Source organism: Ixodes scapularis, unplaced genomic scaffold (genome assembly GCF_016920785.2).
Source record: "Ixodes scapularis isolate PalLabHiFi unplaced genomic scaffold, ASM1692078v2 PGA_scaffold6__148_contigs__length_123643588, whole genome shotgun sequence".
Classification (NCBI taxonomy): domain Eukaryota; kingdom Metazoa; phylum Arthropoda; class Arachnida; order Ixodida; family Ixodidae; genus Ixodes; species Ixodes scapularis.
Window position 1 is genome coordinate 4838823 of NW_024609881.1, and position 24901 is coordinate 4863723.

The 24901-nt window shown below is 42.6% G+C and overlaps 1 protein-coding gene across 2 annotated transcripts in view; it reads right to left on the reverse strand.

Moving 5' to 3' along the window:
• LOC8037789 (3-phosphoinositide-dependent protein kinase 1) overlaps positions 1–24901 on the reverse strand; it is a 62182-nt gene that overhangs the window by 17510 nt on the left and 19771 nt on the right. For both annotated transcript variants that reach the window (XM_042294409.1, XM_029993254.4), the window contains exons 2-4: positions 8765–8959; positions 5020–5062; positions 3126–3272 (exon numbers count right to left, since the gene is read on the reverse strand). In XM_042294409.1, coding sequence (XP_042150343.1) covers positions 3126–3272; positions 5020–5062; positions 8765–8908 — 334 coding nt within the window. In that variant the 5' untranslated portion in view covers positions 8909–8959. The remainder of the gene's footprint in view (positions 1–3125; positions 3273–5019; positions 5063–8764; positions 8960–24901) is intronic.

Genomic DNA, 24901 nt, shown 5'->3' on the forward strand with positions numbered 1-24901 from the left:
CTCCAGCAAATCTTACTCACAATTAACAGAAACAGATTATGTCACACCATTCTTTTCATGACGTTGCGCACGCTTCCCTTCAGTGACACCCGGATAAAAAGCCTTTGCTTTGAATTTTCTGAGTCAACAGGAGACGGGAAGGGCGCTTTCCTATCCTTTCTACTCCTCATTCCGAGCTCTTTCTAAACCACCTGTTTCTGCTTTTCCTTTTCTTGCCTTTTCCATGCCTCTCCACTCCGTGCACTTCCTCACACCACCTGCTTCTGCTCCTCCCATTTCCACGTGCTGGGTCTGTAGCTCAGTCAGCAGCGCACTTGGCTTCCATGCTGGCAACCGATGTTCAACCCCTGGCACTGATCGCTGTTTTCTTCAAGATAGTTCAGCGGTTACGGGTTGACCGACCTACATATATCGTGCTTACGCAGCTGCTGAGGTGGATTGGCCCTATAAAGCCACCGCTTTAATAATAAATGCGGTTTTTACATAGATCTTCTCCGATTGGCTCTTATGTTGAGATGTTGTGAACAGTAGAATAAAACTTTTTAGGTATAAATATTGGTTATAAATAAATATGAATACCAAGACACTCCTAAAAACATAATTAGAATGTCGGTTAAAGCAAGACAATGTAAACACACGTTTTCCGTATGTGCTGTTCAAAAATGCATGGATAGACGCCCGCTGAGGCTACGGGCGGCGCGAACAACAGAAAACTAAGCCCCACTCACGGGTTTTACTCCCTCCTTAAACATGGAATCTCTAACCTGCTGTTTTGTTTTTCTTAATCTTAGAACTCAGCTCTGTAAACCAATCCTATAAATACAGAGGAACCACATGTCGAACATAGGGTAAAAAGTGTGCTTGCTTTAGAAATCTCTTGCTCTGAAACGGTAGTGAAAATTAATTGTTTTTCTGGTAGAATGCGTACTAGAATATCTCTAGCTGGTTACTAAAAAAAGAAATGTTACAAATTTCGATTGTTTTCATCAAGAAAAAAGTGAAATAGAAAATATAAACTTTTTCCACATTTACAAGGTTTCACAAATTCCAAGTTTCATAATAAAGGAAGAAAATCCAGAATCCAAGGTTATAGTAACTGGTTCCACAAAAACTTCTATATAAAACAACCAAATCTGGGCCTCTCGATAGTTTCTTACTGAAACAATAGTTTCCTAAGTTCGGAATCTGCAGCCAAAAAGTTAAAATGAGGCAAATGCATTTGAAAGTTTAAAACGTTTCACTTTAAATGGAGCCATCACATTGCAAATAATTTATTCGAAAAAAAATACTTCAGCTATAGGAATGAAACTTCCTGACAGCATCCCTCAGGAGTTCTACGAGATGATAAAACTACTCCTTAAAAATGTGACTTTTAAAAGAAAACTGCTATTCTGAAATAGTGTCCTCCCTTAAAGGGGCACTAAAGTGGTTTCTGAGATCATCTATTTATGATCATAACTCAATTTACGGCCTCTAAGCATTCTAAAAAACCCAAGATTAAATTTACTCGCGTCCAAATTCTTTATTAATGTGGAATCAAAAGACACGGCCATGTTTTCCAAGATGTGACGAGGAAAGAGAGGAAGCTGTTGGACAAGCAACATTTGGTAGGGTGAGGCTTTGTAAAAAGATTGAAAAATAAAGTGCCTCAATCGGTACCACCTTTCTATTGCAGGCACAACTGATTTAAGGTAAATTCAATTTAAACGAATTGGATCTTGGGATCAAGTGCAAATTTCCCCAAAAAGCCAATTAGGAACTTGAGCAAGAAAAAACTGGGCCTCGCCAAAAGAACGACCCAGGAAGGACCGACAGGGACAAAGGACCCCGCAGAGCCCGACACCAGCCCAACCCCGCAAAGGGGCACGATAGGGCGACACCACTGGGTCGACAATGGTCGAGGGCATTCCTGTGCCAGACAACTGCTGCCGCAGCGACTTTTGCTTTTCCCCTCCTCTCAGGGAAGGACCCCTACAAGGGGGGCCCCCTGGACATGCGACAGTCAATTGCGAGTGATTGCTTCCCATGCGCCATTGGCGGGCATATTTTTTAATTTGTGCGGCACGTGCGCAGGAAGCAGCTGCTCGTAATTGGCTGCCACAAGTGTGATGGTGCACTCTGGCTTGTGCGCCAAATCGCAGAAAAACAGATGGGTTGCAATCTTCGATTCTATTTTTAATAGGGAAATTTGGTCGCGTGCTAATATCGCCTCGGGTATTTTAGAATGCTTAGAGCAGCGGTTCTCGACCACTCCTGTTTCAGGGACCCCTACTGCATCAGCGGAAGTGATCGGGGACCCCATGGACCGAAGGGCAGGGGGGCTTACTGGATGATCATTACGCCAAAGGGAAAACAAAGAAAACTAAATGCATACAAACCAACTTCAAAGCCTCGCAACGACAAATAATCAACCCTACTCACTCAGCATGCATAGACTGGTCCATTTAGCTTTACGGGACAGCCAGCATCAACAAGAAGTTTTATTGATCGGCTGTAGATTGAGTCATGACCATTAATAGACAATCTCAGAAACTACTTTAGTGCCTCAATAACCCTTTAGGCGCTGGGTGTTTTCCGTTTCAGAATGCACCCTGTGCCAAGTTTTTGTCGCTGCACAAAATATACTTTATTTTGGAAGCAGAGATGCAGTTGCATGTTTAAATATGTGTATTTATTTACCAGATGACGTTACTTCACGTTCAAAGAGTTCTTCAACTTCCAAATTTCTTCAATTTAAAAAACCTTTGCACGGTATCCATCGAAACACTGTACATTGCAAAGTGGCACCTGGCATGCTGAGCACATGTAGCGTCCTCACTGTCTTAAGATTCTGAATTCATTAGCAGTTTCTGGATTTCAGCATCGGTCAAGGTGTTGAATGGTGGGTTCACCATTCAAAAACAGCGTTGACTCGGCAATGCATACAGAGAAAGTTGCCTCCCCAGAACTCTCTACCTGGCGTCAAAAGGCAAAACCGCAACTAAAAAAATGTGGTTCAATAAATTGTCCATAAATTGTCCAGCAAAAAAAAAAAAAAAAAAAAAAAAAAAAGAAAAAAGTTTTGCCAGCTGTGGCAGGGAATAAATTGAAAACTCGAAGCGGCTACTTTGGCCATAAAAGGATACAGAGCTTGTTGGCGTCGTGGAAGGTGGAGTGCAGGCGGATAAAGAAGGGGTGCGGCCGCGTGCTGAGGATGCGCAGAATCTGCTTCTCCCGCATGATGGCCCGCTGCTTCTTCTCGCGTAGGATGTGGTGCTTGTAGCACACCTTGACTGCACACACAGACAGACATGCCGAGTAAAGGGAGGCACCCTCACTCTTTCGCGAGGCAGATCAACCCGTCCCAAGCCATGGGGGCAGCCGAGGGCTGACACCTACTAGATTGTGGGCTCTCAAACCAAGTTTCTAGAGACCCCGGAATTCCCCCAAATACCCTCCCGGACTCACCGAGCTCCCAAAGTTCCTCGATTGTCTCCACCCCCATGTAAGGTGCTTTTCCCGTTTGAGCACTAGCTGAGAAGATCTGAGTTACCCGCTGATGCACAACTACGAGCCAATCATTTTCTAAGCCCCGTTGAAACCTGAGAAAAGGGGGACAAGCTCTTTCCGCAAGGCCCTTCGCTCTTTCAACTTTATCCAGTGAAAGCCGTAGAGGATGTGAGAGTCTCACTGGTTAGAACAGACATCAGACATAATCCATCTCAAAGTCTGCAGTGAAAGTATCTGCACTCTGAATAATCCTTTTACAACAGACCAAAATCTTCATCACTAACAAGGTTTGTTATAATGAGCTAATACTGTACGGGCTAATAGCGTAGTGAACACCACCAAGCGGATGCGCCAAGCGAAGGTGACGGGAGTTCTAAGAAGCTTGTCAACCGACTTTCACCTACGCTTCGTTTCAGTGAAGTCCAGACGCAGCTGGCACCACAAGACAACGAACCAATCGAGCAGCGTCCAAAGCGCAAGTCACTGGGCCCTTTCCCTTTACAATTGGTTCAACCATAATAGAACACATGACAAACACCATGATGATGAGCTTTTGATATTGTCCGATTCGTAGCGTCAGCTGTGCCTGGACATAAGGCAGAACGAAGTATATAGTAACGTTGGTTCGAACGACGTCTAAACCCCTGCAAGCATCTTGGATTGATCCAGCTACGGCTTTGTGAAAAGGATGCTCCCAAATATTTTAATAGAAAATCTGCTTTATGCTACAAGACAATTGTCACAGACAAGCGACACACTTGGCACTACGAGCGTAACAGACGTTAAGGTTATTGAGCTACAGCGGGGCTCGAACCTGGGTTGGTGGGGCGGAAGCCGGATACTGAGCTGCTAGCACAGCTCGTCTAGAAAGGTAAATGATAATACTTTAATGCAAACATGCCGGCGAGAGCAGCTGGTTTGAGATAAAAATACTAAAATAAAAAAAAAATTACAAGAAAATTAATAAAGCAGAAATCCTAAATAAAACAATATAAAAAGCAATGAAAATAAATAATAAATAACTACAAAAATAGATAGAAGAAAGAAAAATTAGCCCAAACCAGACAGTGCGGTTTGTGTGAGACTTATTCTGCCTGTGTCATTTCTTAAGTGCAAGCATTCCTAGCTTTAACAGGAAACAGGACGCTGTTAATGCTGGAAATAATGTCACACCGCAGGCACTGGTGAGAACTGCCCATTCCACGTAGATGCACGCGACCCATTTTCGTCTGGTCTGGTATGTTTGGCGGTAACATTCAAGGGAGAGACTTACATCCTTTTGTTTATCTTTTAGTACTTAATGGATGCAGTTGGGGACGCAGCTGTGGCTCGGCATGTAGGCGAGCAAGCACACTGCCACACGGTGCTAAGACTTGTCAACGCACTAATGACGGATTTTATGAAGTTTGCGCAGCCTGCAGCTGGGGCGCTGATTTGAAAGGAGTCTATTCCTGATTTGTCCTTTTTATCTACGAGTTGACAACCTATTTTCAGCGAGGAATTGCAATTTGGAAGAGAAGAATGACTCACTTGCATATTCTTTATTGGTACGGATCTCCTTGGCTAGATAAACCTGTAAAAGGAAAATGGGTCAAATACATTCTGGCATGGGATGATGTCAATCTGGTATTGTTTCTTCCTACTAATTGATTTCCCTAGTTTCAACAAATATTCTCTCATAGAACTTCCTACATGAACTAAGAAGCTAAAACAGTGCAAAGACAGAGTGCCGACTGACAAGGGATTTTATAAAAAGGTTTATGACAAAAAACGCAGCGACAGTCGAGACATATCTACGCAGTCACCTCTTAATCAAAACACATTGAATTCACTAAGGAACGATAGCGCTTTGTCAAATAAAGCCACTGACACAGTTTCCCTGCTCGCATCGCGAGATAGAATACGCCTCCACAATTTCTCTCTTCATCTTTTTTTCATGCCTGTATAGTACTGTCATTTCCTGCAGCTACATCTATCAAAATAAACCACTCGCTTCGCCGTGGGCGATGACTTAACATATTTTATTTCATGGTGCTTGGAGGGTGACTGTGTCAATGTGGCATTAGTAGCCTTATTTGACAAACAACAATGTTTCTCAGTGAATACGACTTGCTTTGACGAAGAGGTGATGGTGTAGACAGGTCTCAAGTGTCACAGCATTTTTTTTTTGTAATTTTAATAAAGATCAGTTGTCAGTCAGCGCTGTTTGTGTAGTTGCCGTCCTTTGATCATCTATGCGTCGTGCTTAGTTTCTTAAAGCATAACCAACTTTCTTAAATTTTAACAATCCCTAGAGGTAATATTAAAGAAACCTACTCTTTAAAACAAGTTCTTGACATTATCTATGAACGCAGATATTAATTTCAGGAGTAGAAGCGAACTCCAGCCTTTTGTAGCAGGTGTGGGAGCTGTAAAGGTGCCCCTTTGGAGCAGCTTTAGAGAAGCTCAGGAGCCACAAAAGTAGATTTTTGAGCAGTTGAAGTAAATTTCGGAGCTGGTCACTCGGGTCAAATATGAGGCTGTAAGTGGAGACTTGTTTGTCTAAATACAAAAATAGCACAGCAGAAAAACATCTTCATGTGACGTTTTAGAACCATTTCCAAAGATGCCCTTTCGTTAAAAGTAATCCAGCGCACGGCACCAAAGCAAACAGCATAATTGCAATTTATGTGAATGGCAGCTATTGGGAACCATCCTGGTAGAACATTGTTTCTTCTTCTGGATTTGCAATGGAAGGCATAGCCTACAAAGCAGCATAACTGAAGCCTCACAAGAACAAAACGTGCCCATTTAACAACCCTACTCGCAAGTTCCATTTCGAGATGCAATGGTACAGTTTGAAATAAAACTCAAACTTTACTGACTCCACTTTTCATTAATAGGAAATACAAATGTTCAAAGCACCTGATAACAGAGCATAAATAAACTGTGTCTGACAAAAGTATAGATGCAAAGCATTGAAAACCACAAGATATCACCCCCGCTCATACATATGCTGCTTAAGCCCTTACTAGAACAAGCATGACTGAATATGGAATAAAGAAAAGCTTTGGGGTTTCATAAAAAAGTGACTGACAAAGTTAGAAGTAAGATAGTAAAACAGAGGGTTCTCTCGCAAAAGTTAAAACTACTCAAATAAAAATCACCTTTCCTTCATAACTTCAAGAGCAATCAATTGCTATGATCCCTTCTAGCATAACAGTTTTGAGTTCAAGTCACTCAGCAGGGCATTCTCACTTTACACTTTGTCCTCCCTGCAGCTATCACGAAGCCGGGGGAAAGAACCACCAGGCTGACCTTTCGGGTATCGGGCAAATTCAAAATAAAAAGAAAAAAAGGATGGTTGCCAAGAAATGGCGATCATAAATGTTGCTTTCTTGGCTTTTGAAAAGGGTCTATTGCAGTGGTGGAACTGACATGTGGTGATTTGGAGCAGCCCTCGTAGCAGTGAAAAACGGGTTTCGGAGCAGAGATTTTCACTTCTGGAACAGACAATTTGAGCTTTCATGTCAGGAAATTTTATACAATCTCTTTGAAAGTGAGCCTGTGGAAAAAAAAAAAAAAAAAGAAGTTGTTGGAGTGTTGAAGACTATTTGAAGTGTCGTATTTACAGGGGACCTGGCCATTACACTTATTTATTTATTTATTGGACAATCATACATCGGTAATTTTGCAGATGTTTCAATTAACCTATTAGGAGTACCGATGATGTCTTCGGTTCGCGTTTGGCGGAAAAAGATGTTTTGGCTGCTTGGTAAGGTTTGTTTCACGATGACGTAATTGCTGCTAGTTCCACATTGGATGGACACTTTTGTGTTGAACGTGTATCACTCTGCCCTCGCTCGTATTCAACCTGCTACTGCTTATAGAGCAGCTAAGTGGAGCACATAGCTGCTCTAACTGATCATAATGAGTAGTGCCAACTATTTATTGCGATCTATGTGAGCACTGTTTGCGCAAGAACCGATAACTCTTCGTTAGGCATGTGTAAATATTGAGTTTTGAGTTCGAAGCATATTCAAAATGAATAGTGGTTTTGGAAGAAAAAAAACAAGCAAAAATAATGAACACATGTTGTTAGCACATCGCTGCCTAACTTACCCTCACATAATAGCCCGACAACAATCCCAATGTTTTGTGCGTTTTTTTTTTCCTTTTGGTTCATCAGGAGAGCGCGTGCCCTATACCACTTTAAACGCGTGTTTTTCGCCTTAGTGCGCCACTGCGCTGCGGCAAAGCGACTCGCGAGATCTCGGTGCCAGTACCATGGGCATTGCTTCTCCGCAGTGCACTGGTGCTTGAGGAGAAGCGCACTCAAGGGGGCTGACTCGCCGCGATCAACATTTCGAAAAGTATGAATATCACAGTTTCTTTTGAAGCGAATATAACATAGCCTATTATTTTAAACTACTATTCAATAATTCGAATATTCACACACAGTACTTAGGCACCCGAAAAAACAACTGTACTTTCTCAATTTTCAGTGGCATTGTCAAGAATGCCACGTGCCAGACGCTTTCAGTTTCCTTTTCGATAACAGCTCCCTTTTTGGCGCAGACATGGCGCAAATTGTGCACAAATTCAGCCTTTGGAGCAGCATGTAGCAGGTTATTTCTTCTGGCGCAGTTTGGCACAAATGGAGCAGCAGTTCCACCACGGCAATTGTGAACCTGACTGCTACGAGTTCTGAGCTTTGTTCCCAATTCAGTTATGGGCTCCTTTAACTTGTAGAACTGTAACAAAAGGGTGAGGAGGACTTGAGCTTTTAGAGCTTCAGACTGCGAGCCCCTTTTCCTGAGCGTCCCAAAGAACTGCCGACAACTGAACACCCAGGTTTAACCCCCTGACAGAAATAGCACGTCGGTATGTCTTTTTCTTCCAGTGCCTGGATAGGATGCAGACGTCACAAAATACATTTTCCCTGAGAACAAAAACAAAAATTTTAGAGCAACCTTTATGTTGCGAGAAGCAGTTTGAGTTGAAAGCAACTCCAAAAGATGCTTCTATTTCGAGACCCTTAAATAGAACCATGTTTCAGAATCGGATTTGCTCAAAATAAACCTAGAAACATACATTTCACACTAAAATGTTTTATTTTAACCAGACACTGGAGTTCAAGGTCCCCCAAAGAAAGAAAAACATCTATGCTGTGCAAGATGTGGGAATAGTTATATCTGTTGCAAGAATAGATAAGAAACGGATGTCTGGGGGCTGCGTGCCCCAACACAAGGTGAAGGTGACCCCAACGTCGGCTCGACGCCGGCATGGCACCCACCATAGAAAAGGAGCCTTCGCCGAGCAGCTTTCCAAAGATGAAGTCCTTGGCGCTCATCCGTGCAGGAGGCACCTGGGGGTCGGCTTGCTGGCCGGCCGTGGAATTGTTCCTGCCTGCAGGAGCCGTAGCCACGGCCGCAGCCATCGTCGCATTCGCCTCCGTGTGGTTTCCCTCGGCGGGCTCTGTCACAACGCCCTGCAGCAGGCGTATCAAAAATCAGGCGAACGATTAATGTTGCATCATTGTGTATGCATTCCCATGTCAAAGCAAGGTGAATTAGGCATTCATACTAGCGCAAGGTAGGTCTGCCTCACGCTGTAAACGAAATTTATAGTCAGTGCAGTAACACTGTTAGCCTGGGGTCTTTAACGAGCATCACGCATAAAACCGCATGCCAGTATGACGCTCATCCAGATCGAAATGGGCAGACGTCGGGATTGAGCCCAGGATCTCTCGGTTCTGCAGAAAAGTGAGCTTTCGCTTTATGTGCTCCGAGCTAAGGTATGTGAACACACTTGACCACCGATTCCTCTCATTCACACGTCAAACTTAGTGTAACATACTGTTGCGACAAAGTTAGCTCTATCACAATGTTTCGTCACATTTCATTTGTACCTGTTGGCCCTGGATCATTAACTCTCAGCCGACAAAAGCAAACAGGTTCTTCCCACCACAAAATAAGCCCGGAGACATCACGCGAATGAAGCGTTAGCGGCTAGAACTAGATGCCAAATTTTCGGAACTAGGCCTTATTGAATTCAGAAGAGAATTTCAGATGTGGCATACTGTCCCAACTGCTTAAATTGACAAGGTCAAGCAACTCTGACTCCACTTGGTTGTCCAATTGGACAGAGTCGGAGCTTTCAGTGTACAGGCAACCTGGTCCAGCGCATTGGATTCTCAAGTTGCCCAGTCTGTTTTTGGGTGAGGTTCAGTCGATAGCCAGAGTAATGCCCAAATTGATGCCACTTGTGCATGCACCCTGCCATGCTAATAGCCATTTGTGCCGGTCCTATAACTGCGGCAGCTTCCCTGCACTGCACCCCACAGCGAGCATAAATGCTCAGCCACAATTGCTTTACAGATGTTTTCACCGAGCTAAACTGCACATAGCGAGAGCTAATTCACTGCAATATGGGCACACGGAGCTTCAAATTAACACCACTTGTGCTTGATGCTGATTGTAACAAGCTAGCACATTAAACACATAAAGTGCACATCCATTTCCCAGAAGTGCCTGTGAAACTTGCGGCATAAAGCACCACAAAAAGCGAGGTTCAGTGGCAAAGTCCACTAGCACACTGTGGCTTGTTAAAAACATGGATTCGCATATTATCACGAGCTCAATTTCTATTGCCGTCAGTTTTGAAATGAAAGGAGCACCATACCAACATGCCCCTTTCTTCTAGAGGAGCAATGTAAGACACCATTTTAGGGGTACCATACCTTCTTTACTACTAGACCTTTGTCGCTAATTTCCCCCCTCCCCCCCCCCCCCCCAACCACGTAGTTCGCACGTCCAATATGGGTGACGAAAAAAAAAAGCAAGGCATTACAGCGTGGAATGAGTAAAAAAAAAAAAAAAAGAGAGAAGACGCAAAACAAGCAGGATTGAGAGTTGCGATAAAATAGCAAACACCATATACTTGCGAGGCAAGGGCAAACAATGTTTTTCCCCTTACCGGGAGTTCCACAATTTAAAATGCCGACGACTAAATGGGGAAATTTAGTGCCTACACCCGCTGTATGCTTTGCAGAAGCAACTTCAGCTGGCAAAAAAACATGTTTTTCCTTAGATGGCCGACAAGTGGTGCACAGTCTGGACAATAGCCACCGCCAGAATGAGAACAAAGGGAGGGGTTTCAGTTGTCCTGCCTCCAGTGCAGGAACTTGGACAAGGTTTGGCGTCTTGCAAGCCTCAACAGTGCACATGCAGTTGGTAAAAGGCAACCAGCACATGTGCAGGTTGGGCATTTTGAAAAGAAAATTTGCCATTCTCACATTGTAAGCTACCAGAGGTGTTTACTTCATTCATGTCCTGCTACCGGGAAAGTTCCGCATCTTCCAAGTTTATTTTTTGAGAAATTCGAACGGTGTTTTACGGAGTCTATTTTTCGCCACAAGTTTGGGGTTTATCGGAGTTTATTTTTTCTGGATTCCCAATACTTCGAAACCCAAAGTTTAAGTCTGATGTGTTCCAAATTTTAAAAAATTTAAGATGAAAAAGATAATATAAGAACACAAACATAGCCTAAGTTCACCTGTACTGAATCATATTTCTTTAGGTGGATTCAGCTTTGGCCCCCTCGCCATATGAAATACGAACTGTCCTATAACAAAACTTGATGAGTGTTTGTCGAATAAACATTGATAGTTTAAAACTACTAAACAGCTGGACATAGCCACTGGAAAGCATAGAAGCTCCAGCTGCTCTGCCCCCTTCCTATTCAACATATTGGTTTGTGTTAGTCGTCGCTAATGACACAGAGTGCACCTGGCTGCTTCTTGTCTTAATGCCATGTTCATTATTCTATCTCCAGCTCAACAGCATATCTCCTTCCTTTAAAACTCCAGTCTATTTACAGGCTTTACAGCTCATCCAATTTGTGCCGTGTAAGGATTTGGGCCAATGTCCGGCACTGAACTTTCTTTAATGAGCTCAGTCCCAGGCATTGGTTTTAGGTGGAAGCTGCTCCGACAAAGGGTTTCTGTGTCGGTGTCCACAATGTATGACCTCAAGGACTCTGCTGCAGACTGCACTACGCCTCGCTTTTGCTGATCCAGACAACATCACCTCTTCTCAGATCTTCGCGTTGTTGTGCACCACGTTCCCTGTCATAGTTAGCCTTTTGCTGAGTCATTCATTTTCTTTCCCACCGTTGGAGTTCCTGGGCATTCACGAGTTTTGGTTCCAATTTGGAAGAAACAGACGGCAGGGACGTTCTCAACTTGCGACCCATAAGCAACTCGGCAAGACTATACCCATTGCCCGGTGGTGTTGCGCAGCAGGACTGTAAGGCGATGTAGCTGTCGGACGTCTTCTTGAGGCTTTTCTTAATAATACCGACAATAACTTTAACAAATCTATTGCTCTGCGGGTATCTTGGGCTAGATGTCTTATGTTTGCAGCCGCATTCTTGGGCGAACCGATGAAACTCACTTCCGGTCACTCGTTGATATTGTGGTCTGTTGTAGCTGAACACAATTTCAGGTGTTCCATAAGTGTGAAAACTGACCTTAAGTGCGTTATTACACAGCTTGAAGTCAGTGTTCAAAAGTGCCATTTCTGGATACCTCGGATAATATTCTGTCACCAGAAGGTAGTTTTTTCCGGACAGATAAATCAGATCCCTTGCGACTTTCTGCCAGGGTTGCTCTGGTAACTTTGATAGCATCAAAGGCTCGTGCAGTTTGGACGATTCCTTGGTGCATGCTGAGCAACTGCGCACCATGCTCTCAATCGCCGTTGAGATTCTCGGCCACCATACAGAGTCCCTTGCTTGAGCTCTGCACTTGGTAATTCTTTCATGTCCCCGGTAGATCTTCCGCAGGATATCCAGACACATCGACACAGACGTAATGAGCTTGCACACTCTCAAGAGCGATCTTGAAGTGCGATCTCTGACCGATGTTGCCAGTACTCTTTACAGTTGGCAGGAACTTCTTTTCGACTGGGTCAGCCTTTTTCACTGTACCATGCCAGCAACTCGCGTGTAGTATCCTTGGCCTGTTTTTCTTTGATTTCTTGAAGTCTCTTCTCCATCAACGGAAGGCCTACGTATGCAGCCACCTGTCACTCCAGGTCAGGGTCTCCAGTTTCCTTTAGAGGCTAGCGGGACCACGTGACTTCTGCAATCAGCGCCTTTCCTGGAATGTGTTTCACTACGTGGGAGAATCTCATCATTCTCGCCTTCATTCTTTGAAGTCTGATCGTGATGTCAGCTAGATTTTTCGATATGAAGATTGGCACAAGCGGCTTGCGGTCGGTTTCAATCTCAATGTGAAGAACAGTGACAAAATCCTGAAACCTTTCGCACGCCCAAACTACCACTGCTAGGCCTGCCTTCTCAACCTACGCATACCCAATTTCAGTCCCTGTAAGCGCCCCCTAATGCGTACGTGACGGTTTGTAGGATCCATCTGTCGTTGCAAAGCGCAGCTCCCAAGCCGTATGATGAAGCATCAGCTGAGATCACTGTGTGTCTTTCTCGGTCAAAGAGCGTCGGCACGAGACTCGTGGTCAGCGCGCGCCTCAGTAGATCTAAGCTTCTCTGCAGTTCCGTTGCCCAAACCTAGTGGTTCTCTGAGCTCAATAGAGAATTAAGCGGGTAGCCGATGTGTGACATGTTTGGTATAAAGTTTGTCAAATAAATCACCATGCCTAGAAAACTTCTTAGCTCGTGAACAGATGAAGGAGGCTTCAAGTCAACAATGGCCTTAACTTTGGCGCAGTCTGGACGTAATCCTACACGGCCGATGACGTGATCCAAGTACTTAACTCTTTCATTTCATTCTCAGTCTTATTACCCATAAATCGCCCATTTCTGGGCTTTACATAAGGGGGGGGGGGGAGGTACAAAAAAAGCACTTCTGCAAGGCAAATCACGTCACACACTTGAGCATCCAGGTAGGTCGTGCACCCTCAGCGCCTGTCTGAAATTATCTGTGTTAGAATTTGCAACGATGACGTCAGGCGGCTTGTTCTAAGTACAATAGACAGTTGTAATGGTGAGCATTTAGAAAGGTTTGTTTACGGGGTCACTAGGGCAAGTTTACAACTGTTATCTGTTTGTGGGGATATATGATGATAAGTTTTCAAATATTGATTTTTCGTCGATTCTAGGAAATGATAGTACAACCTGAGTAACATTATGAAGCCAGCGCGGTATCTTCGGTGCTGTAAAAGGGAAAAGTTTAGCTTTGCTTTCATTGCTGTGAAACTGTTCTCTCGTTTGAAATCTCGGAGCACAAAGCGCGCAGCTCTGCTATGCACAGGTTCAAGCAAATCTATTAAGAATAATTGATGAGGGTTCCACAGAGACGACGCATACTCAAGCTGAGGGTTGACAATGGTGGTATACACAATAAACAATAAACTGCAAACTTTAAATGATGTTTAATGTAAGCTAATGATTGGTTAGCTTTTGTGACGATGCTTGTTATGCGAGTCTCCCAAGTCAAATTAGGTGTCAGCAACACTCCGAGGTATTTGTAATTTGTTACTTTTTCAACTTCGTTGCCATACAGCTTGTAACTAGAATTTAGCTTTTTCTGTTTTGCTCTAAATACCATTCATTTTGTTTTCATTACATTAGCCTCCATTTGCCTAGATGATGCAGTCATCAGCGTATAGCCTTATTTTGAAGTAGATAGAGTAAGCAGGTTGGTCGTTTACATAAATAAAGAACAGGAAAGGATGCGGCACGGTCCCTTGCGGTACATTGGATCTTACTTCGGTCGACGATTAGGCAACAGGCTGCATTCTTTGTCGTGAGGAATGTTTCTATCCATCCTAATATACCCGACTCGACCCCAGTTGACCGAAGTTTAAGAAGCCTGTTGTGTGGAACCTTATCAAAAGCCTTTGAAAAATCTATATATGGCATGAATTTCGTCAAGCGAATGTGGAATTTCATGCATGAATTCAAACAATTGTGGTTTGCACAACAATGTACGCCAGAAACCGTGCTGGTTTACAAACAATACACTGTTCCCACATAAATGGGTAATAATATTAGGAAAAAAGAATATGTTTCAAAATTTTGCACAGTACACTTGTGAGTAATACTGGGCGGTAGTTGTAAACACTTTCTTTTGACCCATTTTTAAATACCGAAATAAGATTGGCAGTTCTCCAATCAGTTGGTATGACGCCAGTGTCTAAAGATTGCTGAAAGAATTTTGACAATAGAAAACAAACTATTTCTTTACAAAAATAATACCAACTAGCTCAACTTCAGTCTGTTATTCTTTACAAAGCTTCAGTAGTTTCTAAGTTATCTTATCAGGCCCTAGTGCTGAGCTTAGCTGAAGTTTTGATATGACAGCAGCTACACAATCAGATAAAACTGCTATTTGCTTCATAGCGATACATTGTAATCAATAAAGTTTTAGGCAACGGGAACAATTCAGAAGTGAACACTGAACCAAAGAAGGTACTACTAAAATGATTACTTAACTGCTCTGCGGCACATCCAAGGAAGGCAGCGTTCTTTGTCGCTTGGGTGTAATGAACGACCAGAATTTTTTAGGGTTTGTTTTTAAAAGGTTTTATAAGTGACCATTATAAAACAGGAAACATGCCTTTCTTAGTTCAGACTGCTATACACTCATAATAGCAATCCCAGACACTACTCATGTTACATTGTTTGGCTCGTTTAAAAAGTACTTTCTTTTTGTTTAAGATCTTGTGTAAAAATATGTTGAACCATGGTTGTTCTTAAGCCGGCTTCAGACGGACCAACTTCCTCAGCAATTTTGGTGTTGCTGGCCGGTTGTTCCCTAGCTCGACACGAATTGCTGAGATCGGGTCTGGCTCGAAACAAGCGAGCAACTCGGAGCAATTCGAAGACGTTTCAAGCGGCTGCAGCCAATCAGGGACGCAATGTTTTCATGTGATACCCCGTGCCGGTGATGATGACAACTAAAGATTTGGTTCTGTTTTGAAATTGATCGTTTTTTAAATAAACCGTTTCAGAAAGATGCATTAGTATACTAAACGTCACATAAATGAATAGAAACACATTTATAGCGCGTAATTATGTGTCTGAAGAGTGCAAGGAAATTACAATTTCGTGATGCTGATGGCAAGTCGTAGCAATTCGGTTGCTGCGTGTGAACGCGGGCGGCCCGTGTTGCTGGTGTTGCAACGTCAAGTTGCTGGGCGAAATTGCTCCGTTCGAAGCAGACTTTATGAGGTTCTAATGGTTGCCTTTGGAACATGGTGGTCTAATAGGTTTAATAAAATATTCTTAAGCAAGTACCAGTCTTCATGCACTGATCTATCAGAAAAGACTTCAAGATAGTTGGTTGAAAACGCTGACGATTCCTGTAGTATACTTTCCTGGTTGGCTCGGGAATAATTGTTGAACAGTTTTTGTTGAAGGCAAACATCTCTTTGTAGCAATTGATACTTCTACAAAGACAGGCACAGTGATGTCTCATTAATATGGACCCCTCTGTTCCTGTAAAAAATCGTTTATAATGTGAGTTATCCACAAAAACGAGACAAAAATGCATGTGTTTTCACAGCTTGTCTCCAAAAGTGGTGTCCATATAGCAGGGTATCCATATTAACGAGGCATGACTGTACATGATCACTTAATGGCTCTAAGTAACTAACAGATATTATACTTTCTGGCTTTGAAGTAAAAGAGATGCCTAACGTTGTGTTCCATGTAGGTTTCTCAACAGCTTGGCTTAGTGCAAATGATTCTATCACACGGATAAATTTTCTGCTGCTCGGAGAAAGAGACTGAATGTACTCAGGAGACATCAGGGAAGGCAACGCTGGCCACTGAATATCAGTATAATTAAAGTCACCGGCAAGAAAAACTGTGTCCGTAGGCTAGGTCAGCGATAGCGCATTTAAGAAGTCGTGAAAACTGTCGGGGGGCTGTAACATGCCACAATAAGTATGGAGCTGCAAGCAGCCTGTATTCGAACCGAAATAGCTTCCATGTCATGCGAGTAGTCGTGGCTCAACATGTGTAACGCATTCTTAACTGCAATAAGAACACCACCACCTTTTTTCGCTATCCCGTCTTTCCGGAAAACCGAGTAATTGCAAGATAATGTAAGTTCATTTTTGCTGATATCTAGCATCAACGGAGTTTCCGTGAGTATTAAGATACCACCTGAGCAAGAAAACGCCCATGAAGACAAAAGGTCTTGTTTATGAAATATGCTTCTCACGTTTGCAACCAGGAATGAAAACCCTTTTACAAGACGACGTTCTTTGTTGCCTGACATTGCCCAAGGTTCCTGCTATCTTTCAACTACAGAGTTGGAATGCTTATCACAGATGTACCATTCACCGTTCATAAGGAGTTTATTGTGTCTTAACCTGAATTTCTGGTTCCCGGCCTTTGCAAAGCCAAGTAGTGTCTTTTGCACAGTTTGCGTGGCTCTGGAATGATCTTCACTAATACGGAAGCACATATCTCTCAGCTTCACTGTTCTAGACAACACTAGTTCACAATCCTTAGAAAAATAAAATTTTATATTTTGGACGCTGAACTCACACTTGTCCAGATTGAGGGTCATTCCTTGTGCCTGAAGACTTTACAGGACAGGTTGCAGTCTGTCATCACGCTCTTGTTGAGAGCTGGCACAGATAAGCACATTGTCCATGTTGCATTCAACATTTTCAAGACCGCAAAGGAACTGCAACATCTTCTTTTGGAAAAGTTTTGGAGCAGATGATATTCCAAAAGGCAGTCTCTTGAACTTGAGCCTTCCGAAGGGTGTGATGAAAGTCGTTACTGTTTGTGACTCTTCGGCAAGCTCGAACTACCAAAAGCTACACTTGGCGTCTATTTTTGAAAAATAGCATGCTCTAAAAAGCTCTCCTAAAACGTGTTCTTCTACAGGCAGTGGGTGAACTCTTTCAACGAATTTGTTCAGTTCAGTCAGGTCTACGAATGTTCAGTCTTCTCCGTTGGGTTTCGTCATGATCAGCATTCCAAACCACCATTCAGTTGGCTCTTTGACGGGCCCAATGATTCCCATTTTGACCATTTCTTCGAGTTACGTTTTGGTCCTGCCGAGAAGCGGAATGGTCACTTTCCGAACTGTCATCAATGCCAAGAATTCAGCGGCAGGTCTCAGTTTGATCCTGTAGGGGATCTTGATGTGGCCCCACCCAGAAGATAACTTTGGGTATTCTCTTTTTGGGTCCACGGTGTTGCTCCCCGAAGCTTCAACTTGATCAAGACGCTGAACGATGTCTAGTTGTTCGCTTGCATCCCTCGACAGAAGGGGATGCTCTAGCTCTTCTACAATGTAAATGTCGATCCTCAGCATCTTCTCTTTGTAGTGAAGGGTCTTATTCATGACACCAAGAACAGTCAAGACCTTCTTACCTGGACCTATCAGGACTTTCTTGGAGCTCTGTAGCGACACATCCTTGAAAAAAGTTTTGGTACACCCAGTCAGGAATGACAGTGACATCAGCACCGGCGTTGAATGAATGTTACAGGAACGTCTTGGGTGTTGACAGTGGCTTTCCATCACTGTCCATCTGGTAGACATCACAATGCCAAGAAATGATGTCTCCAATATTACTTTCCTCAGGGTGCCAGAGCTTCTGCAAACTCGTGAGAAGTGCCCAACTTTTCTGCATTTGTTGCAGGTTGTTTTTTGTACTGGACACTTTTTTTTATGATGTTGCTCGTAGCCACACTTCGGGCAGGTTTTTTCATAAGTTGACAAACGAGACCGAGATGGAGTCTCCTCTTCATTTCTTGCCTACCCTTTCCATTGACTTGCCTTTTTTTTTGAAAACCCTGCCAATGCTTTTTTTTCCGGGAATCGTGGAGAGCCACTTGCTGTTTTTTGACAGCTTTGGACTGTCGAAACAGGTTAGTAGTCTTCTCGAGTGTCAGTCCAAGATCTAATTACATTTTCTCCGACAGTCGATGGTTGAGAACCCCGACGAAAATTCGGTCTTGAATCATCTTCTCATGCAGAACCCCAAAGTCGCAAGTCTTGACGAGGCTGTGAAGTTCTGTTATAAATTCTTCCATGCCTTTGCCTTCTTGCTGACTTTTTTCGTGGAACTTCGCTCTCTCTCTCAAATTATGTTTCCACAGACGACGAAGTGGCTCTCGAAGGCTGAGAGCACTTCATACTTCGCCACCTTGTATGCCGATAGGTTCAGTGAGAGGAGGAGGCCGTCCGCTTTGTTGCCCATAAAGTAGATTAGAGCGTTGACCTGCTCTGGCTTAGGTTTTGTGGCAAGGCCACTGATGATCTGAAAGTGTTCAAACTGGCACTTCCAATGAGGCCATTCATCAAGACTTGAGAAATCCGATTCCGCGGGCGGTTGGCACTGGAATGAGTTGGCGGCTGCCATCCGTTCCTGGTCGACCTTGGGTCCTTGTACTTCTGACACAATGTGTTAGTCATAGTTAATGACACAGAGCGTACCTGGTTGCTTCTTGTCTAAACACCATGTTTATTATTCTATCTTTGTCGTCGTCCCCTCTCAAAGCTCAACAGCACAGTTTACTTGCTACAAAAACATGACCCCTCCTCCTCCACTAAGAAACAAACACATTATGGTACAAACTGGAAACCAGAATAGTGTCTTGAGTAAACCTTGACGAGATAAACAGCAAACCCATTTGGCTAAAAGTCCGAGATTTCAAAGAAAAGTGAAAGAAACTCACTGTATCCGTGCTCCAGTCAAACTTACCATTTTTTCTTTCTTTAGATTTTTTTTATATGGTAGGCTTGAAATTTAGAGCTTTGCAGATAATGTATACAGACAAATATTTGAGGCGAATGTTTTTCGGATTTTTCCAAAAACAGGAACCCTAATTATAAGTAGTTAGTACGCCAACAAATAGAACGCCATGAAGACTAATAAAACAGTATGAATGTAAATGCTTCTTGCATGGCTCTTACGGTGTTTAAAATTAAAATTGCTTCAATGAAACAAAAATGAGTGTGATGAACGCCATTCTTCATATGGGGGGCACTGCAAACGGGGATCCTGGGAAGACTCGAGTCCCTTATTTACCTGCAGCAATAATTTTATAAGCAGTGGCTGTCTGTGTCATCAATATTGAGGCAGATCCACATTGTCCGCTTGGGCACGGCTACCTTGCACATTCCACGCAGGAACCTTGAGGAGAATATCAACATGTCGAAAGTCTCAAAGTTTCTTGCCGACTCATGACGGCGTGATCCCCACAACTGTAGTGAGGGAGAACAACTCCGACAACGAGAGACCTTGAAAGGTAAATCCTTGTAAAGTCCACACCTCCAAATAGTTCACAAAGCTTAGAATATCAACTTTTAAACATGTATAGCCACAGATTATAGTCTAGAAACCATGGTACATTGCAAGACTGTTTTAAATATGCATAAAAAAACACCTAAAATGATGCAAGTATGTTGTGAATGGAATACTTTAGCTTGAAAATATAAAAACACAAAAAGCAAGTACAGATGGCCACAAAGAGTGATTGTCTGTCTTGATCCTTCACGTTTTCATTCTTTCAAACTGAACTAAAAAAGTGTTGCAAATTGCCCTGCAATTGTGTTGCTAAAAAAAAATGTTCTTGGTTTAGCGCTAGTGGTGCTAAACCACTAGTGCTAAACCAAGTGTTTAGTGGAGTTAATGGTGCTAACTTCACTTTTCACATGTCAATTTTCCCGCTAAATGTAGCGGGTAAACTTAATTTATTGGGAAGGTCCCGTGACATCAATATTTCCTCTAAATCTAGCGGGGAAAGGGAATTTGTGTGCCGGACATGTGACATCATGTCATATCACGTAAATTTTTCCGCTATATTTAGCGGGGAAACTGAATTGGTACTGAAGTCATGCGACGTCAATTTTCCCACTAAATCTAGCGGGGAAAATGAATTTTCGTACTGGTCACGTGACGTCACTTCTGCTAAATTTAGCGGGGAAACTAAACTTGCATATAGGCCACGTGAAATCATTTTCCTCGCTAAATTTAGCGGGGAAATTCGCGGTGAAGCTTTATGAGGCTTCACTTCAACTGAAAACATAGTCTATAAATGTTTCAGATTAAAATCTAATTTTTGACTGATTTCAAAAATATTTTTCATGGAGTTCACTCAGATGGCACCGTTACAAATCATGGCCCTGGCTATTCGAGAAAGGCATGAATCATTCTGCCTTCTCCGGGCAATGGTATGATCACACAATGCGACTGGCTGTGCAAACAAAACACGACTCCCTCTGGCTTTTGTTGTGTATGATTTTGTGTTCCACGAGAGCCCTTTTCCCCCAGATGAACTTAGCGCCCATGGAGCTAGAATCGTGCCCAACAAAAGTGGGAGGGAGTCGTGCTCTGCGTGGACTGCCGCTTAAGGCCCATCCACACAAAACAAACAGAACAGAGTGCCGGACTTGGCCCAATGAAAAATATTTATTCTCTAGTTCTCTTAGCGGAAAAGACTGCACTCACCACAGGAGTGCATGCAAGGCTCCCCTTGGGCTCATATTGCCACTAACCTATTCCTAGGGGGCGTAAAATCAAGTTCGCTAAAAGTCAGGGGGAGTCATCTTCTGTGTGGACAGCACTCTTAGCTGGTAAGGAATGATGCAGCTACCGTCAACTCCACTGAAGCCTGATCGCCGGGTGCGGAAACGCAACGCAACGCGTCGTGGTTAGAGTTGCCATTTGACTCTGAGCCGTTATTGTATTCCCACTGCATTTATACTAGTTTTATAAATGATCTTTTCTAAAAGTTACACCTTCGTCATTTACGTTGGATCCGGGATGGGCAGTATTTCAAATACAAGTATTTGAAATATGTATTTCAAGTACTTCGTGTATTTTGCATTTGTATTTAATTACAAATTGGGTATTTAAATACTAAAACGTTGGTATTTCAAATACAGTTGTAATAAAATACAAATTTGTGGGCGAAAATACATTTCTCAAATTTGTTGTCACTGTCCAGAGCAGGAAGAAAACTACGTTCTGCACCGAATTTGCCAGGAACATTCTAAATGCGCGGGTCGTCCAGATATTTGTAACTGGTGCGAGTTGCAACAATAAAAAATTCTCTAGCTAGTGCTGTGCGTCTGGTCGTTTCGGTTCTTTGTTGGTCTATACCAAAGTGTAAAAGACAAAAAAAGCTGCTTGAAGCTCTGTACTTTTTTCACCTATTATGTCCAAGCTGATTACATTTTTTTTAAATTATATTTCTATTACGTTACTAGAGCCTCGCACACCAACTCCCGAGTGTGCGATGCAAAATTAAAATGAGATACCCAGAAACCCGTTGCAGGTGCCCTGAAGTCGCTGACGCAAATTTTGAGGAATGTGTTTGGAAAAGTATTTGGAGATCAAATACATTTGGTTGTATTTGTATCCTGTACTTAAATGCTTCTTTGGAAATGTAATTAATTTGTAATTAAATACATTTTTGACAAAGTATTTTGTATTTGTATTTCGATACACATTTGCATGTATTTTGCCCATCCCTGCGTTGGATTGACAAACAAGGGACTGGCCAGGAATGCGTTGCATCTGTTATTCCCGAAAGTATAAGATGCCTGTACGAAAAGAGAGTAATGTTTTTCTCACAGCAAAAGTAAACTATGCATTGGGGAATGCTTAGTTTGGACCGGACGCCAAAAGTTTCATAACTAGCCACTACACCATGCAAAAGTTAGAAGCGATTCTCAGAAATTTCTTTGGGCTGACCCACGAATACAAGGAGATGAGTGGCATCTGCTACCAGAAACAGGACCCATTTCCTCATTGGCAATTTTCAAAACTTGTTTGACTGTAATCAGATTATGTTGAGCTAAACATTGCTAAGATTAGATGCTACCAACCTGTTGCAGTGTTCCTAATATTGTTCCACCATTTTTTTTTTTTTGCACAATTTGTGATAGATTGAGGGTTTAATTTTGCTTATTTTTCTGCGTAGATGACACTGTTGCCGGCTTGTAAGGGGGAGAAGCTGAGGATTTTGCAGTCTTTTTTCACGGTGCCTTTTCGTCACACACACTATGCAAAATAAACATTATTGTTATTATTAATTATATTAGTAAACACTGCCTGTCGAGCCACATTTGGCTTTGGCAGGCCTGACTTCACATTTGTTTTGTTTGTTAGCAATAAAATTATTATTATTATCTGGCCTCGACCAGTAGCAATACACTTGGGAGGAGACCGAGCGCTCAGCAATGCACCATTTATATCTGCAGTGAGTAAAGCACTGTACCCTCTTTCTCCCAAACCCCTGACAGTCTTTTTAACGCTTATATCAATGAAAATGCCTTACATAATTATAAATTGAGAACTTTCCAATTGTTTCCTTACAGCTTTATTCAAATCATCGCAGGTCAATTCGCGACAAAGAAAATAAAAAGGCTAACGCAACCAAAGACGACGACTGTTTCAGATTGTGGGATGTGACCTGACTAGGGTGACCACCCGTCCCGTGACTCGCAGGACTGTCCCGCATTGAGGGTTCGTGTTCCGCGTCCCGCGAGAAAGTCCCAAACCTAGAAAATGTCCCGCCTTTCACACTGTCGTAAAATTCACTCCGCAACTCACGGTGCTGCCGAAAAATGGGGCACGGGGAAGTGCGGAGGTCGCCAGTAATTGAATCGAAATCGAAATATTACGCCATGTTCTATGATCTATCCAAGCATTGCGGGAAGCGACCGTCGTTCTTGCTAGAGGACCGACGTGCATGCGCCGTTGGGCCTCTCTCTTTGGTGGGAAAATATTGTGAGAAAAAGTTCTCGCCAAAAGTTGAAATATAAAATATTGTAATTATTTTCATATTGCCATGCCAATGCGAAAGGTGTGTTGTAAATTTCTTTCTTTTTTTTTTTAGGGAAGGCAGCCACACATGCAACTGTTGAAAAATAACTCAATGTTCAACATGTGTGTAGTACCAAGCCAATGCGAAAAGTTTGCTGTGGATTTCTATTTATTTTTCTTAGTGAAGGCAACTACACATGCAACGGTTGAAAAAGAACATAATCTTAAAAATTTCTGTAGCACCATGCCAATGAGAAAAGTTTGCTGTGGATTTCTTTTTTTTTTTTTTTAGTGGAGGCAGCCACACATATGCAACGGTCAAAAAAGAACATAATGTTAAAAAAATTGTGTAGGACCATGTTGATAGAAGCGTGGACAGGAAACAATAACCAGAAAAATATTTACTGTTTCTTGTTTCCATTTGATGCATTGAGTTCTGATACAGTAGATTTTTATGTTTTCAACTTCGGCACATGTAATGCCATCTTTGGCATTCAAAATAATCCATCACTGGTAGTGAAAATTAATTGAGCTTAATTGCTGCAATACAATTAGCAGGTGTATAAACAGTACGGGATAGTAAACGTGTTAACAGAGCCTTGGTTCTTTGTGTGCGTCTTAATAAATCCCCCCCCCCCCCCCCCCCCCCCCCCCCGTCTGCCCCGCATTCCACTAGCAGGAAGGTGGTCACCCTAGACCTGACAGAGTGACAAGATTCGTGCTTGTTGCTTCCATTGGTGCTTCATTGCAGCAAAGCTGCACTACACGTGTCCATAAAAGTGTGTTGTTGAGCAACGTTTATTAACAAATTTTCTCGACCCTCGAAATGTTTTTTTTTTGCAAATTCCTCAACCTTTCTAGGATGACTAAAAACCCCATTTCCATCTGTTTTTTTTTTTGTTTTTTTATATAGCATTCTGAATTATTGGAGTTGATTCATTCAAGCTAATTACATTTTTTTTTTTCTTTTGCCAATGTCAGATCAAGCATTTGGGGCAGATAAGTTTCAGTTGTCGGGTGCCCATACTGTAACCAAACCAAGGAAAAAGAAACAGCTCCACATTTGTGGTAGGGTTTCATATCAACGTTGTATAACAAAGGTGCGTATCAACATTGTATAACAAAGGTCACAAAGTCAACATTGTATAACAAGAGCACAAAGTCAACATTGTATAACAAAGGTCACAAAGCCAACATTGTATAACAAAGATCACAAAGTCAACATTGTATAACAAAGGTTGACTTGTGACGTCGGTGGTTAGGTTGTGGATATATGAGGCTTCGCGGACATAAACGCAGCAGCTGAGTTTGAGACGTTCTTTTCCCTCGTCTTTTTTCTTGGACCAAGTTTCCCAACTTTTACCACAGTTTCGGGTTTTCTACATCATGACCACCAGCTCGCCTGCGCACTCACTGTTTTTTCATTGGTATCAACATATCCGAACGACCGCCGACTGGTCTGGAAATCACAACAGCTAGTAAATAATGATGGTGGGGTTAAAAATGCTCGCGACGTGACATTCTTCGCGCTGCGCACATTCTTTTTTTATTACTTTTTGTTTTGTTTTTTAGAGTGAAAGCATATTTTGCTTCGCGTAGTGACAGCGTGTGGAAAAAAGAAAAAAATCGAATGAACACTGGAATACGAA